General features: G+C 39.0%; 1 protein-coding gene across 1 annotated transcript in view; it reads right to left on the bottom strand.

Annotated features, from left to right (window-relative positions):
* Positions 1–4700: 4700 nt before the first annotated feature.
* The window catches only part of LOC134312294 (ADAMTS-like protein 1), a 239367-nt gene continuing 225476 nt past the window's right edge, over positions 4701–18591 (bottom strand). Inside the window, exons 20-26 of the mRNA XM_062994128.1 lie at positions 17243–18227; positions 17013–17140; positions 10934–11024; positions 9321–9507; positions 8245–8354; positions 6338–6558; positions 4701–4906 (exon numbers count right to left, since the gene is read on the bottom strand). Coding sequence (XP_062850198.1) covers positions 4800–4906; positions 6338–6558; positions 8245–8354; positions 9321–9507; positions 10934–11024; positions 17013–17140; positions 17243–18227 — 1829 coding nt within the window. The 3' untranslated portion in view covers positions 4701–4799. The remainder of the gene's footprint in view (positions 4907–6337; positions 6559–8244; positions 8355–9320; positions 9508–10933; positions 11025–17012; positions 17141–17242; positions 18228–18591) is intronic.

Here is an 18591-nt window from a genome sequence, read left to right as displayed (position 1 = left end):
AGCGCTGCTGTGTCTTATCTACTCATACCAGCACAACACACACTAACGCACCACCAACATGTCGGTGTCACTGCAGTGCTGAGAATGATCCACCACCTAAATAATACCTGCTCTATGGTGGTCCTGGGAGAGTCCTGATAATTGAAGAACAGCATGAAAGGGGGCTAACAAAGCATGCAGAGAAACAGATGGACTACAGTCAGTAATTGTAGAACTACAAAGTGCTCCTATATGGTAAGTGGAGCTGATAAACTGGACAATGAGTGTAGAAACAAGGAGGTGGTTTTAATGTTATGGATTATCGGTGTATGGTTATTAATTTATTTATTAGGATTTTAACGTCATGTTTTACACTTTGGTTACATTCATGACAGGAACGGTAGTTACTCATACACAAGATTAATCAGCTCACAAGTTTAATATCAAACACAGTCATGGACAATTTTCTATCTCCAATTCACCTCACTTGAATGTCTTTGGACTGTGGGAGGTAACCCACGCAGACATGAGGAGAACTTGCAAACTCCACACAGAAAGGACCCGGACCGCCCCACCTGGTTATCAAACCCAGGAGCTTCTTGCTGTTAGGCGACAGTGCTACCCACTAAGGACCTATGGTAATAAATGTATGTAGGACAGTTTTACTTATTGGTACTTTCAGGACAAAAATGCCTGTTTGTTCTATTCTCTACATGACTGACACATAGTAAAACATTGCAGGTCACAAAATAGATAACTAGAGTTGAAATGTTTCATTTTGACTTTTACATACATTAATACAACATTGGCAATAATAAAATAAATGTTCGTAACATTGTGACCACATATTTGTGTTTGCTGAGATAGTTCTATAAAATAACTGCATAAATGTTTTTTTTTTTTGCATTTTAAGCCACAGTAGCATTTTGTTAGTCCATATCAGACACCTTGCCTTAGTGTCATCTGGCATCAAAAAGACAATGTGGCCACCCAAAAACCTGTCCCTTTCAGATCATGGCTACCAGCGATTTTCAGAGATATTTTAACCCAGTCATCTGGCCATTATCAAGTCACACACACAACATATTTCGTATGAGTAACTAACATTAATATATCTTTAATCATGACATGCACAACTGTTATGGTTAATCAATGCCATGCACATTTTTGGGGGCGGTCCTGATGTTTTGTCTGATATGTGTAAAGCTACTTCATTCTTACCTGCCTGTGACAGCTTAATGCTAAGTTTAAAAGGTCTTATAAACTAGCAAATACTTTTTTTCTGGCTGGGAAAATGTGCTTGAATGGTAAACAAAGTTATATTTACAAGTGGTTAACCCAGTCTATGATTTTTTCAGGAGACATACAGTTTACTATTTTCTGCTAGTAAATTTCCAAAATTAATCCAACATTTTGTCAACAGTAAAGTAGAACTGGAAACAGAAGTTAAATGAATGGGAATTACTGATGCATTGTTTGCTGTTCCTATATGTGTGATATGTGATACAGAGGGAGGAAAAAGAGCTAAAACTTACAATAAAATCTGTATAGATAGATAGATAGATAGATAGATAGATAGATAGATAGATAGATAGATAGATAGATAGATAGATAGATAGATAGAAGATTGCAAAATAGTTTGCAGAAATTTTTTTACTGAGTACCATGAAATTCACATATCTGTGTAAAATACAAAGTGCTAATTTTCACATACTGCACACTGTAGTAGTATTATGTTGTATTTACTGGGGCACTGTGTACTGTAGTAGAATGTTGTAATGCATTGTGTTGTGGAGATAAAAAATAAGTTATATTCTAATAAATCATGAATACTACCATGAATACCGCCATGAATACTGAACCTGTCTGTACCAAATCCAATACACATTCACAACAGTAAAATAATCAAACACATTTAATTTTAAAGTTGACCTGTTATCAGCAATGAAAGATGGTGAATAAGAAATAGGATTGGACACTTGCATGCACAGAATTGATTAGACCAGAGAAGTGCCTTGACAGCTGAATACATTTACAGAACAATTGCACTTGTACAAATCAAACAAAGTAATAAATAGTTCTATCAATACAGCCTAGTAATGTACAAAAGAAAAGAAAAACACTTGTACTCCTTTAAAAAAAGTATTTCCAGCAGTATGTTCAGCACATGAGTGATCATTTTAAAATGTCTCATTTAAAGGCTTAGTTTTTAGGGACCATGCTAAAAATGTTAAACGGTATAAACAACTCATTACTCATTACTAAAAGTCTTCAGTATTTCACCTGAATATTTTATGCACATGATTTTATGATTTTCTTAGTTTTACACACAATACCTAACAGTAACACTGCTTTAGGAAGGGAAACATAGCTACACTATTTTGAAGTGGTTAAATCTTGGACAAAAATAAGCACAAACCAATGATTACAATTGATAAAAATACAACACAAAAATAAATCCAACCAATAAAAAACTATAAAGCCATATTTAAATGGCCATGGCAATTGTGCAAACTATAGAGTTTCTGTTTATGGTTTTAATTACAGATTTTAATACTGGGCCACTGAAATATAAGATGACTACAATAAAAGAAATCCAATTATGTTTTGACTTTTTAACCATACAAAAAGCTGCAGTATGTAAAAAAGTGCATTAAGGTATTAAAGTTGTACCAATGTAAAAAGTTTAAAATAAAGACAAACACTTATGAAATACATGTATGTATGAAAGCATGGAATTTGACTTTCTGCATTTGTTTTTTAATGACAAAATGGTTGAAACAGACACTTCCGTCCCCTCCGAAACACTTTTGCTACTTTAAAATGATCATTCTTGCAGCTGTCAGCTCAAATAGGAAAGCTCAATTTACTGTACACAATGTAAAACATGTTCCATTATGATATAATTTATAGGAGACCAGGTTTTGGTGGATATTGGATTATATCTGACTGAACAAATAGAAAAGACTATTGTACTTTTTAAGAGGTGCAGACCAATTAGACCTGTTTGTATAGACACAAAAGTCTTAAACAATCATAATTACTAATACGGAATGAGAAGGCAATGCTACAAAGTTAAATAACATTATAGCACCACTTACATTACTGAATAAATGTTCTGCGTTACTTGCAATAGACTCACAATTTTTGTAATATAGTATCTATCGGGCCAAAAGTATGTAGTCATACCTGTTAGTGCTTGAGTTTTGAGGTTTCTGCCACACCCATTTTTAGCTATTTATAATATCAGTAACATAAAATAAAGTATATTCTTCCAACATTGTCAAGACAGTTTGGTAAAGGCTCTTTTCTTTTTCACCATGATGTGGAGGTACTCCAGTGGTCTGACCTTAACCACATTACGACATTAGTGCCCGACATAATAAATGCCCTTTTAATTGCACTGGCACAAATTCCCACAGACACAATCTTGTGTAACTCTTTGTAGAAAAGTTAATACTTGTATAGTTGCAAACAGGAGCCCAACTTCATATTAATGTTACTAGTTTTGCAATGGGATGTCGAACAAGTTTGGGGTCTCGGCTTTGTGCTTGTCACTGGAGTTCCTCCACACCTAACTTGTCAAACTATGTCTTTATGGACCTCACTTTGTGCACAGGTGCCAGTGCTGCCAAGTTAATAACACTTGGCTTTTTTTTTTTTTAAAGAGAACACCTACATTCTGCAGTTTTTCAATTTAAATTGTAATTTTAATTTAAATCTGTAATTTGTTAATTCTTTATTTAACTGACAAAAGTTTATAGAAAAGATTTCCAATGTTTTTACTGACCAACTAATTGTATTGTGTTAGTATAAACAGATTTAGAATTTGATATCTGCAACATACTCCAATAAAGTTGGGACAGAGTCATGTTCACCCCTGTGTTCCACCATCTTGCCTATTAAGAAACTGAGAACACTTGCAATTGTTGCAGTGGAATTTTAATCCATTCTTGTTTAATACGAAACTTCAGCTACAGTCCATGGTCGCTGTACCAAACATTTTCAATAGAAGACAGATATTTTATATAATTTTATCTTCATTTAATTTTCCCATCCTTTTGTGTTGCAAGCATCAAATACTAAGTTTGTTAATATTTACGAAATACATACAATACCAAGCTGGTCAGCCAAAACACTTAAAGTTATTTAAACAAATGACAGATTTTTATTTTTAATAAAAAAAATTATTCTAACTAAAAAATTTGCTTAAATTGGTAAAAAAATATTATAGATGATTCAGTTTATACAGGCTTAGGTAACATACTGTAGGGACATATTGTGTTTCCACTGTCACTGTGCAAAACAATATTAAAACTTGTGCTTGGGCTTATATGTTGTGGCCAAATTGGCTAACATATTTTCAAACTGTCTGAACACAGCTGAGATCCTAGGCTCTAGCAAACCCCTGTAGACATTTCCTTGTAAGTAAAGGCCATTGTGGTTTTATGAAGATGGAATCTAAAATGTGTAATCCAGTGAATTTCAAAATATCTCACATCTCTCTGGACTGTCAGAAAGGCACTTAATGCAAAACCAAGAAAAGAAAACAAAAGCACATTTAAATCAAAGCCTTCACTGAAGTCAAATTACGATCAATGTTCATTAGTTACAGTTTGCATCCAGTCTGTTCCTCATGCACCCTTATCACAGGGTTGAGTAATAGACTGAATCACTGCCAGTCTCAGACATCTGTTCACCCCTAACCCATTACACACCTTGACACTTGAGACACATCATGTTTTGGGTTGTGTGGTGGGTTTAAGAATGGTCCTTTGTGTCTGGATTAGTCTTTATTAGTTTCTGTTTTGGCTAGAGTCTCAGGTGTCTCGGCAGGACCGGCAGCACCGTGCTTTAAACTGGGGTAAAGAGCATAGTTCCAGCTGTCGGACCTTCTCACAGTACCTGCTGCTGTCTCTGCATTCGCCTGTTAAAAGAAAAAAAATGACAAAGACTCACTGGGTAGTAACAACAGTGCACTGAAATGCCTTCCATTTAGCTATTAGGGAAGTCCAACATGTTTGCATTAGAGTGTAGGACTGTGGTCGAGTAAAGCGTTTTAGAATGTCTATAGGGCCCTACTAAATTCACAGGAAAATGCTTAATTTCATGGACCTTGTTGTTCAAAAATCATAGATTTCACAGATTAAAAAAAAAAAAAGTACCACATTTCATGGCAGTCATTAAATTACACTAATAATGATAGTATAAATGGAAGCTACAATACACAGCACAGCCTACATTAATAGTTGAATGTAAACATAGAACATCCAGCGACAATGCAAGGCTTCATGTTCTAAAATTCTTGTCTGTGTTTTGAGTGCGTCCACAGAATTAGTTGGGAGTTTTACAAACTAAGTCATGTTTTTATCTGCTTTAGACTTTGACATAATGGACATTTTGACTAACCGATTGCTAACTTAATTGCTGTAGGATTGCTTGTGTAACCAAGCATCTTTAGAGTTTGCTGAGCCTATAAAGAAAAAAATAAACTGGACATAGACAAACTATCGGAAGCATAATACTTTACTGGTTTGTTCTTTTGAGGCGCAGCACAGACTACAGAGAGATGATCACGTGTGTAGAGAAGCACACTTTTCCGTTGATTATGGAATCCTCAAAGGGACAAAATGCACTCAATACGCGTACAGACACATTATTGTGAACACACTACACCACAGAAAAGTCTGTTACACTAGGACTGCCTCATATTGCAAATGAACCAGTAAACGTGAGGCACTTAAATGTGACATGAATGAAAAATGTTAAATCGCTAAACACAAACCTTACATTTTGAATTTCATGGCTGTGAATTAGCTAGGGCCTTATCTATAATAAGACAAGCCGGAGAAATGTAAACAAATTAGAATTGTGTGTGGTGCCCACACCACCTGCAGTACCAGTATGCTGCCTAGTTTTAGTTTTACATTTAATATATAGTGCTTTATCCGTATTTGTCAATATGATGTGTCAGGTTTTAGAGCATCTCATGGACCTAGATGGTAAGTTTCTCATCTACTCACAGTTAGCAGGAGGATGTTTCTCCCCAAAAAGGTGCATTGTATATTTGTGTTGGGTCCACTGCTTGTTTAACTGACAGTTTTCATATATTGGTCTGACCAAACTTAATTAAGATCCTAAGCTCCAGTAGATGGTATATGAGTTTAATAAGGATGGGACGCATCTAGTACATTCTTTGGCAACCAATTCTGTATGTAAATCTGGGTGTTTGCACCAGTCATTCATTGAAAGGGGAAATATGACACTATTGAATGGGTGTCACACACATTGTTGTTTAAAAACACTGCAAGTGCCTGCAGGTGGATAACTTGATTTACAACATTACTGTCTTTTGTACCTTTACCACAAGGTTGAATGTTGCATCGCTGCCAGCTTGCAGGTCGAGGCCTCCAGGCACAGTGAAACTCTTGAGCTGGCTTTCCAGTACGCTGGTGCAAGCATGCAACATGTCTTGACTGAAAACCATGGCGACCGCAGGTGGCGGTGCACAGTGTCCATGGCCCAATGCGCCATTGCAGAACACAGGCCTCTGTGGTGCAGTTTCGATGTGAGATGGGTCTAAAAGAAGGAAAAAAAAAGCTTTTGTTTGGCAATTTCAGTAATTTCAGCAATTTCAGTTTTTGGTACACTGCATTCATTTCTGCATTAATTATTCATAACATGTGGTCTGATCCTTATCCAAGTCATGAGTTTTGCCCAAACTAATTAAATTAAAATGTAAACATTTGATGTCTTTAAACATTCATTAACAATCCAGGCTGAAAAATTTATGTGAACTAAATTTCTGGGTTGATTGAGATCTACATGAGGTCTACAAGAGGGAGAGAGGTGCAATGCTATTTTATTTTTTTTTGTTTTAGCGCGTCCAATTTCATCCCGTCAATCATCCTCTCACTAATGCCGGTCCCTGCTCCTGGTCAGGGCTGACGAGGCCGTTCCACGCCTCCTCTGACACGTGCACAGCCAGTCGACCGTCTTATCACCCACACTTGACGAGTGCAGCGTGGCAGAGTACTGTGCATGGAGGATCACACACTCCGCCGCACCCCCTCCCGTCTCCATGCAGGCGCCACCAACCAGCCAGCAGAGGGCGCAACCGCCCCAGTCCTGAGAGAGCATCCCCTCCGGTCTCAAATCCCGCCCCCCCCCCACCTGAACAACAGGCCAATCGTTGTTCATATAGCCGCCCAGCCTCGACCGGTGAAGGCAGAGCTGGATTCGAAACGACGCACTTTCGAGATCCAGCCCTGTTTGCAGCGCGTGTCTTTACCGCTGCGCCACCTGAGCGGCTATCCTCTTCCTTTTTATCTTAAACTCCTCCAAGCACAATTGTCTTTTCCAATTAATTGGTTTTTCTCATAATGTGTCCAAAATAAGAAAGCTTCAGTTCAGTTCTGGGCTTTGAGTGACAGGTTAGGTTCGATTTGGTCAGAGATCCGTTGGTCGGCCTTTTTTGCTGTCCAAGCTACACCCAAAACAGTTTGCCAGCACATAAGTTTAAAGGCATTAATATTATTTCTGTCCTGCTTTTTATTGTCTGGAAAATTCTGATCTTTGTTTAAAGAGACATATCTTCACATCTTATGATCTTTTCCAGTTCCTTCATTCTTGTTTAGGCAAAAGCTGTCCATCACTGTGGCAATCTGTCCATCAATGTTATGCAACACTAAATAACAGTTTCTATCATACATATATAAATACAAGGGTTCACATATGAATAATGTGTTCAATAAAGATGGACTTTTTATACAAAGCATATTACATATACATTAGGGGCCAAAAATGCTTTGCAACAATTACTTGAAGACCGATATATATATATCAGTGATTTAACTATTAACCAATAACCAGCAATTAATAAAGGTTTATTGCTATTGATTAAAATAGTAAACTAAGCAACTGTCTGCTTTTGTGGCAGCTTCTTAGTTTTCACCATGGTTACAGTACACCTTAAACAAACCTCTAGGTGGTGTTTATATAGGAAATCACTGCTGAAGCAAATTAAGTGTTGTTGAGTTTCCAATGGTTTACTCATGTTGTAACTAAACTTTTATACAGAAAGGTCATTAAGACAGAAGGTTTTAAGACCAACAATACTGTGTATCAACCGTGATCCTGACCAGAATAAAGTGGTGGTAAAATAGACAATGAATGAATGAATTAATTAATATTATGTAGGGGTTGATTAATTGTGAAATATATACAATATACTGTATATAATGGCAACATCTGAAAATATCTTGCCTGGATTGATTGTTGCAGAAACGGTGGGCGACTGTGGTGCCGTTCTTATCCTGGCAGAAGACATTTCTGTATTGCAGTGCCTGACCTGAGCCAACACACTTTCCATGGCACTGCAGAAAGGACATAATTTGTATCATCAAATATATCACAAGACAGTCATACTCTTGAGCTAAATGTAATTTTTATTGCTTCTTGATTCATTCTGGATTTTTTACCTCTTCTTCTTTTAAAATAATCTCTTTCAATTATTGGTATTATTTAATAAGGACATACACCGACCAGGCATAACATTATGATCACTGACAGGTGAAGTGAATAACACTGACTATCCCTTCATCACGGCACCTGTTAGTGGGTGGGATATATTAGGCAGCAAGAGAACGTTTTATCCTCAAAGTTGATGTGTTAGAAGCAGGAAAAATGGGCGAGCGTAAGGATTTGAGCAAGTTTGACAAGGGCCAAATTGTGATGGCTAGACGACTTGGTTTATGGCGCATTATGGAGAGGAGAATCAGACAATGGTGACCAGAGTGTTAAACAACTGATGTCTTGTATTACACAAGAATGGGCAAAATTTCACTAACAAAACTGCAACAATTAGTGCTCTCAGTTTCCAAATAATTAAAAAAAAGTGTAATTCATAGGAAAGGTGATGTAACACAGTGGTAAACATGCTGCTGTCCAACTTTTTGGAGTATGTTTATATTTACAACTTGCCAACACATATATAATTTCACTTTTTATTTTCTTTTTTCATTATTACATGATTTAATTGTAATATTACATTTTAACCTAGAAATTATTATCAAGAAAATGTATTGCCTTGATTTTCTCTGAAAATTAGTATAAATTTCAAATTAAAAAAATAAATTTAAAAACACAACAAAGTAAAACCTAAGACTGCCAAAATTATAGCCAGTTAGGCAAAGAGAAAAAAAATATAATACACTGTCATTATTATACTGTAGTTTAACTGGCAAATCTCCCCAAACGTCTTAGTTCCTCTATAGTTAGTTATTCTTTTTATTCATCATCACATGATAAAGTTATGACTACTTGCATGATATTTTACTCACAGGGCTCCACAATGTTGTCACCCAGCTAGTACAGGGTTTGGTATTACAGGCCCTGGTTTCTAATGGCCTTCTACCAACACCTATACAGTTCATTTCTTCATCTGCAGCTCCTATACAAGTCACATTGCGTGTCTGTATTCCACTACCACAGCTTACAGAGCAAGATGACCATGAGGACACCTGCCACCTGAAGAAAGATGAGGGAAGGTGGTTAGAAAGATAGCAGAATGTTGAGACAAGTGGTAAAGTTATTACTATAAACTATGCTAGGAATATACACCACAACCGCATGGAATTTTACTTTCACTCACTCACACACACACACAGATCTCATACATTAATGAAAATCGAGTATTTGGTTGCTTCCACAGGAAGGCAATGACTGTCCTGACTAGACAGGCAGCTTGATATAAGTCTAAGGAGAGGTAAGTTCAGTAAAACCTGATTCCATGACCTTTAATTAAGGTCCTTTGAGTTAAGTCTGCTATCTTGAATTCCACCTTACCAACTCTCTAAGGTAGTTGATTCCAGTAAAACAAGTTTAGGCTAATGGGGAAAGAACAATAATATTGAAACTGATCAACAACAAATATGAAAGAATTTTTGCCTCCTCTATCTTAAATAAAAACACAAATACCATTTTTAGTTTTTGACACTGTGTTTTTTTTTTTGGTTCTACATATGTTGAACCATGGTAGCAATGTAAAAGTTGTTCAGCACATTATTTACATTGGCTGGAAACAGTCCCAATGTGGGCTGGTAGATGAGGGGTTTCTTCAGTGGTAGCCTAGTGGGTAGAGCTTTGGGCTATCAACTCAAAGGTTGAGAGTTCGAATCCCAGCTCTGCCATACAGCCACTGTTGGGCCCTTGAGCAAGGCCCTTAACCCTCCCTGCTCCAGGGGCACTGTACAATGGCTGACCCTCTGCTCTAACCCCAGCTTCCAAATAAGCTAGGATATGTGAAGAAAGAATTTTGTTGTACTATACATGTGTATATGTATATATGACAAATAATGGTATTCTATTCTATTCTGTTCGTGCGCGGGGGTGCTGGAGTCTATCCCAGCTTTTCAATGGGCGCAAGGCACACTAACACCCTGGATGGGGTCCAGTCCATTGCAGGGCAGACACACATATACACACACCCATCCACCTTCAGGGCAATTCAGTGTCTCCAATTAAACTGACTGCATGTTTTTGGACTGTGGGAGGAAACTGGAGCTCCCACACAGACACGCATAGGAGTCCTACATGCACAAAAGGAATCAGAATTAAGCAGTGGGGAATTGGAGATGACAAGAAGGCGAGTGATAGATGTAAGTGAATAAATGTGTGTGTTGTCCTGTGATAATTTGGTTTCTGTCTAGGTGTGATAAATAAATTAATGTTAGTATAAATTGCTATGGTTGACATTTGCATTAAATTTAAATAATTATTCAAGTCATTATTAATCTTTTTTATTTATTATTTTCTTTTGCTTGCTGTGTGTTAGCAATAAATTTGGCCCCTGTAATGTGTTCCCCTCTCCTATGACATCAGGTATTTAACTACAACACGTGTGAAGTCAACGACTGGGAGCGTCACCCTGCTCCATGTAGTAACAGGGTTGTACCTGTGGCGGCAGTATTGTCCATGACAAGAGTGGGGTAGGTTTTTTGAACAGGACGAGGTGTTACTGGCAGCAGGGCTATTCATACAACTACCTGTAAAACAAAAATGCCACCGTTATTAAACATAAACACATTACTGACAATATTAGTTTTTTTTTTAGTTTTTTTTTAATTTATTTAATTTTTTTTTATTAAATAATTTAGCGCGTCCAATTTCATCCCATCAATCGTCCTCTCACTAATGCCGGTCCCTGCTCCTGGTCAGGGCTGACGAGGCCGTTCCACACCTCCTCCGACACGTGCACAGCCAATCAACCGTCTTATCACCCACACTTGACGAGTGCAGCTCGGCAGAGCACCGTGCACGGAGGATCACACACTCCACCGCACCCCCTCCCGTCTCCATGCAGGCGCCACCGACCAGCCAGCAGAGGGCGCAACCGCCCCAGTCCTGAGAGAGTATCCCGTCCGGTCTCAAATCCCGCCCCCCCACCTGAACAACATGCCAATCGTTGTTCATATAGCCGCCCAGCCTCGACCGGAGAAGGCAGAGCTGGATTCGAAACGACGCACCCTCGAAATCCAGCTCTGGTTGCAGCACGTTTCTTTTACCGCTGCGCCACCTGAGCGGCCGACAATATTAGTTTTAATGGATAATGATGATTCTGCAACCTATCCTGGAAACACTGGTTGCAAGACGGCGGTACACACTGGACAGGGTACCAATCAGTACAAAGTATCACAATCATTCACAAATTTAGGCCCATAGTTATGGGTAGTTTAAAGCAGTCACACCTCCCAGTGTGTTTTTGGTAAATGAAAGGAAACAAATTGATGGAAACCCGATTCAAATACGTGGCATCAAAATGACCAGCTGTGCCAACATGCTGCCAAAGAAACTAATTCTTTTTACCAATAAAAACTTTTTGAGCTTTGATTATAATAACCTATTGGGTCTAGCAGCCATAAATCATGTAGATAATTATAACTAAATGAGACAAGGTTTTCCACATACTCCCTCCAACAACCTTGTGAAAGTAAGTCGAACATGACTCACAATTACAACGCGGGCGGATTTGGATGCCCCACAACAGTTAATGTCTCTTATCCAATCTGCTGGAAGGCACATTCTCCTGGTTGTTTTGAAATACCTTCTGGATTTGCTAATTGTTGACGGATGCTGGGAGAAAGTCCAGCACTTCAGGAATGGCGGTGCTTTGTTCTCTAAACTCACAAGGTCAGTAACTAATCAAAAGTGGCCTTGGCTGATGGCTGACCCCTACTACATGTTCTAGCCATTCCCAGCAACGGATGCTTCATACAGAAATGCCAGCAGACTACTCGCAGCGTCAAGTACATTGGTGTACAGATTATATTATTTACTTACTTTTTGTATGGATAATTTTAGATCATTTTTGAACAAATTAGGAAAATATACACACAGCTTCTCTTCATTAATCAGAAGATGGAAATAAAATCAGTGTGGGTCCAGGAAAACATGAACATGCACACATTCACTCAGATTACTGGAGGCGTAACCAGTGGCGTAACTAGGAGCTCATGGGCCCCAGTGCAAAAAAATTTTTTGGGCCCCCTCAACAAATCTCATATATTTATTTTATATTATATAGATAAGCAGGTTACACAGATTCCCATAATCCCTTGCTGTGCACTCACTGTATATTTTGATTACATGTATTCTGATATTTCATTGTCTTTTAGTTATTGTAATATTTTACTTAACGGAAATATTGTCGTGTTTTTACTTTTGTTATCGGCGCACTTTACCGCTAGCATTAGCCACTTGCTACTGTAGAGGGTCGGCTCACCTAGCCGTTGCGAGTGCTGCTCGTCTGGCGGGGATGCTACGGGACTTTTGCTGTGTGCGATGGTGGAGGTGGGTGAATAAAGGCCCACGACAAGGTAGAGTTCACTTTAACTGTTTAGTCAGGATTTCAATGAGTGTTACAACACTTTAGACTGCCTAGCTCCAGCACCTGAACTACCTATTGGGTTCAATGCTGGAGCCATACGGCGAGTCTCATATACAAAACTAACTAACTGCAGAACGTCCGAACGCACATGTATAAACCGGGTGCTGCATTCTGATTGGCTGAGCTGAATGTCACTCACATATTGTAATATAATAATAACGACCTGGCAAGTGCAGCCAATGGGGTAGAGTCGTGGAGGCCCCAAACCCACCCCCCTCCTCCCGCCATGGGCCCCAGTGCACCTGCCTTCCCTGCCCCCTGGTAGTTACGCCCCTGGGTGTAACATGATGCATCAAAATGCAAAAAAGAGACACTGCACTGTGAGGATTAACGATTATCAGGTTCAATAAATAAATCTTTCATTTCATCAACTGCAATTACTCTATTTCACCAACAGAGGTCTCATTTAACATGTGAATCTTTTACCACATACTGTAACATGCACTACATCCTCCTGTTCTTGTAGTGAAGTAAAATATATTTAAAATAATTTATATTTACTTTTACATACTCAAACTTTAAGAGAAAACTGAATAGTAAACTCAGTACTCAGTACCAATTGTATCAAGAGCAAATAAAAGTATTGTTATACTTCAAACAAGTTACCCACAAATGTTTAAACATGTCCATGCATTACAGATCAATAGCTTTATAATAGTGCTTTCCTGCCAAAAAATTAGCTGGATATTTAAAGACAAACACATGTCTGATTAGGCTATTTTTCCATTCCCCCCAAATAACATCAAGCAGCCAATGTGCTTAATTATGCTCTATCATACTTTCATAATATCAGACATGTTAATAATTAGGAAATTGATCACATATTACCTAAAATTTGCATATTTATATAAAAATACTCTGTCTAGTCAACTCATAGTACAAACCCCATTTCCAAAAAAAGTCAGGACATTTTGTAAAATGCAATTAAAACAAGAACATGTGGGGCTGAGCGGACACACGAACAACGATTGGCCTGTTGTTCATATAGGGGTGGGGTATTAAGCCGGATAGGGACTCCTTGTGACTTGCAACTACAACCTCTGCTGGCTGATTGATGGCGCCTGCACAGAGGCGGGAATAAAGTGCGTTGATCAGGGTGTGTCTCTCCGTACACAAGGCTGATTCGCATGTTCACTCGCCTAGTGTGGGTGAAAAAATGCATATGGCTGCTGCCCACGTGTCAGAGGGGTCGTTCTCCTCAAATCAGAGCGGGTCGGCTTTAGCGGAGAGGATGCATGACGCAATCTGACAATTGGACGCGCTACAAAAGTCGTGAGAAAAAGGGGAGAAAATGCATAAACTAAATATAAATATAAATATACAGTATATGTATAAAAAAAAAAAACCAAGAATATGTGATTTGTTAATTCTCTCGAACCTTAAGGTTTATTTCGTTAGTATATTTCTTTGTACAAAAGTACACAGAAAAGTACCTATTTAAAATAATTGCATATTAATTGCACCTACTCACACCAGGTGGCAATTTAGAGTATCAAACATACAGTACATGCTGGTGTTTTGGGGAGGTGAGAGAAAACAGGAATAATTGGACTGAGGAAACCCAAACTCTGAAAATCAAACATTGGTTTCTGGACCTGTGCAGCAATTTATGACATTTATTTATTTATTAGGATTTTAACGTCATGTTTTACACACTTTGGTTCCATTCATGACAGAAATTATACTTACTGGTTACACAAGATTCATCAGTTCACAAGTTTAATGTCAAACACAGTCATGTACAATTTAGTATCTCCAGTTCACCTCCCTTGCATGTCTTTGGACTGTGGGAGGAAACCGGAGCTCCCGTAGGAAACCCACACAGACAAGGGGAGAACATGCAAACTTCACACAGAAAGGACCTGGACCGCCCCACCTGGGGATCGAACCCAGGACCTTCTCGCTGTAAGGCGACAGTGCTACCACTGAGCCACCGTACTGCCCCAATTCATGACATCCACTCTGAAAATCAGCACATACCGTCTCTGGAATATGCAGAAAATATACATGCATTCTTATGTCACATTTTACTTTTATATAGGTCATTATGTTGCATCCTTTTATGCATAAGCATTTTTTCAGAGGAGACAGTTACTTGAGATTCTAGCATTTCTTCCAAATTAACTTTTCAGGAAGCCGATTTACCCATGGACATGGAAAAGTTAGCCACAGCCAGGACAGCCCTATCTAATCTTATGTTTAGACTAGCAGCAATGCGGCGTGACAAAGTGACCGGCTGTCATACATTTTCAATTAAAGTCAGAAATTTCTGGCGGCAGGAGGTGGAGCAAATGTTAGTAATGTGAAATGGGCAGAGTGAGCAATGCAAAAAGGTTGAGCAAAGCAATATGGTGATTATCAATAGGATTTAAGCATTAAAGCATTTTGGTTCCTAGTTAATAGTTCCTACTAGAAATGGAAGAGAAACACATTGTTGTCACGACATGTTGACAGCACAGACCGTGATGCACTATGCAGGGATGACATTTACAGACAAGTGAATTTCTTCCATGATTTTAAATTGTAGCAAGAATACATCTGATTTGTGTTAAAAACTGGGTGGGAAAGTATCTGATTTGTGATTATATTGTTTTTTCTATATGCTCTATAGACACTAGCCAGTAAAGTACGCTGTACTGCCATGGCATTTGTTTTTTTTTGCTTGGTGCTATGGGAACCAAACATCCTAAGGAAATGATGACGCTGGCGATGTGAACACAGGGCGATGAGCAATCAGTGATTCAGGCAACAAGAGGCGAAGAATTGCTGCTGGGCAATTCAGAGTAAAAAAAAAAAATATATATATATAATATAAAACTAATGACTGTTTAAGGAGAATTACATTCACCTATCAGCATGAAACTCTCTGTATCAAGCTGTATAGAGAGAGAGAGACAGAGAGACAGAGAGACAACTGGGACAGTTGTGGCCTAGCGGTTAAGGTACTGGACTAGTAATCTAAAGGTTGCTGGTTCAAGCCCCACCACTGCCAGGTTGCCACTGTTGGGTCCTTGAGCAAGGCCCTTAACCCTCAATTGCTTAGACAATATGATGTCACTGTACTGTAACTCGCTTTGGATAAAAGCATCTGCTAAATGCTGAAAATGTAAATGTAAAATGTTAATGTATACAGAGCATAGGAAAGCTGCTGTATTCCAAATACCATCTTTTATACTAAATAGTGTGCTAAATGTAATTTCGACCATTGAATCTACCTATCTCTGTAAAAATACCCTCTTTTGCTTATGCATTTTCTCCCCTTTTTTCTCCTGACTTTTAGTGTGTCAAATTGCCCGATTGCATCACGCTTCCTCTCCACTAATGCCGATCCCCGCTCTGATTTGAGGAGAACTAAGCTAACCTACGCCCCCTCCGACACGTAGGCAGCATACGTATGCTTCTTTTCACCTGCACTAGACGAGTACTAATGCGGATCAGCCCTGTGTACGGAGAGACACACCCTGATCAATGCACTCCTTCCCCGCCCCTGTGCAGGCGCCATCAATCAGTCAGCATTAGCTACGAGGAGACCCTATCCGGCTTACTACTACCTCACCCCTATATGAACAACAGGCCAATCGTTGTTCATTTGGCAGAGCTGAGATTCGATACGATGTATTCGTTTTTTACCGCCGTGCCAGCTGTCTCAGTAATGTTCATGCCCTTATCCTGGTCCTGGTGGGTTTGGAAATACACCCTGCACAGGCCACCAATCCACTGCAGGACAACACATACCTAATTGTCACTCACTTACACATAGGGGCAATTAAAAGTAGTTGATCTACCTTTTTCCTTTTTCATGTGGAGGCAAGTCAACACAGACATGGATAAAACATGCCAGACTGTGACAGGAGACAAGGTTTGAACCCATGTACCCAGGATCCTGAACCTGCACAGTACTCACACTACCACATACTTACTGACAGCCACTGTGCTATCCTGGCTAGGTATGTTTGAACTACATATTAACATTCACTTGCAGAAACATATAATTGGACTTCTCTGTTTAAAACAAGCCTTTAAATAAACACATGCTTTTCCAAAAAAAGTGTTGGTGTTGACAGGTCTGGAGTTAGATATAGTCTACCTGCATTTTTCACTTGAAACGACCGTGAAGTTGACCCAAGATTATTTGTAGCTTGGCACGTGTAGATTCCAGAGTCTGTATCCCTTAGACCTTCGATGTACAGTGAGCCATCCTGCATCAGGCCTGCTCTGCCACGACAGAGAACAACAGAACTACTAAAAGCAACCCAAAACCATACACTGAGCAACTCAGATTTTGTAATTGTGTACAAATGGGATGCAAAGTCTTACCTGCTGCTATTTTCCAGCTCTATTCCATCCTTTGTCCAAATCATCAGAGGTTGTGGGTTGCCTTGTGCTTCACATTTAAGCTCAACTCTGATGGCTTGTTTGGGGATCAAAACAAGACTACCACTTTGTGTCACTATATCTTGAGAAGGCTTGTAGACTATTGACAACTTTCGTATAATAACAGGACTTCCTAAAACTTGTCCTGTCCTCTGTTTGTTGGAATGGTATGTCAGTCTTGTATCAGTTCTTTGAGGCATGTATTCCTGTTTCTCATGGGGTTCCAAGGTGGATTCATTGTTTTCTGAAGAATTCTTAATTAGCTCCTCTAACAGTTGGGTAATAAGCTCATTCTTCTGCAGAGATTGGAGACCATCAGACAAATTACGGGTCACTTCATCAAGTTTCTGCATGTCCGCCACTAGAACCTGTGGGGTCTGGGAATCTGAAATAGAATCCTCCTCTAGAAGTTCGTTGGAGAAGTAGGTCTCTATGGACAAACCCTTCAGGCCAAGCAGGTGCTGCACGACAGCATCATAGCGATTAAAAGTTAGCATCTCTTTGGCGGCTTTATCCTTAGATGTGGTTGATATTTCAGTCTTTGTTGTGCCCCAAAAGTCCTGTTCTGAGATTGGCATCTTTTGTTTGCTCCCAATAAGCTTCAGGACAAAGTTTTCTTGCATCTGGCCAGCAACACAAGTATACATGCCTACATCTGAGGCACGAACCTGCTGGATTTTTAAGTAACCCATGTGAGATATGGAAACATGGGGCAAAAATACCAGTTGCTTTCCATCTTTAAGCCACCTGACATAGCCTTTACGAAAGTGGCGAGTTGGGCAGCGAAGCACAATAGACGTCCATGGAAGCAAATAAGCAAATCCACCCACCACAAAGTGCAGTTTTGGGCTTTTCTTCCATTGAATATAAACCTTCCTCTGAGTCAATATGACAGGATCTGGTTTTGCAGCTACTGGCTTGGAAGTCTCTGAAAAGAAATATGCAGGTCTCATTACTGTGAGCCAAAAAATCATCTGCAGATTCACTGATTCACCTCTACCAATCAAAACCAAATGGAGGGAAAAAATCCCAAGGGCGCTGTTAAAAATCAGCTTAGAGTTTAGAGACCTTGGTGGACATGTTTTCTTCTCTGGCAAAGTTTTTTTGGCAAGGCTATCTAATAATTTCATTTGGTCTATCAGGCCTCTGGATTGTCCTTAGGTTGCTCCCTCAGTGCTCAATCGTCATTGTATATACATTACCCACAATCTACTGTCCGAATTTAAGAAAAAAAAAATCTAATGAATAACATATCTGCTGGGCTTGTAGAACACTTAGATAAATTATGTTAT

Source organism: Trichomycterus rosablanca, chromosome 4 (genome assembly GCF_030014385.1).
Source record: "Trichomycterus rosablanca isolate fTriRos1 chromosome 4, fTriRos1.hap1, whole genome shotgun sequence".
In the NCBI taxonomy this organism is placed as follows: Eukaryota; Metazoa; Chordata; class Actinopteri; order Siluriformes; family Trichomycteridae; genus Trichomycterus; species Trichomycterus rosablanca.
The sequence above is the reverse complement of the archived record's forward strand: the minus strand, read 5'-3'. Positions and strand labels throughout refer to the sequence as shown.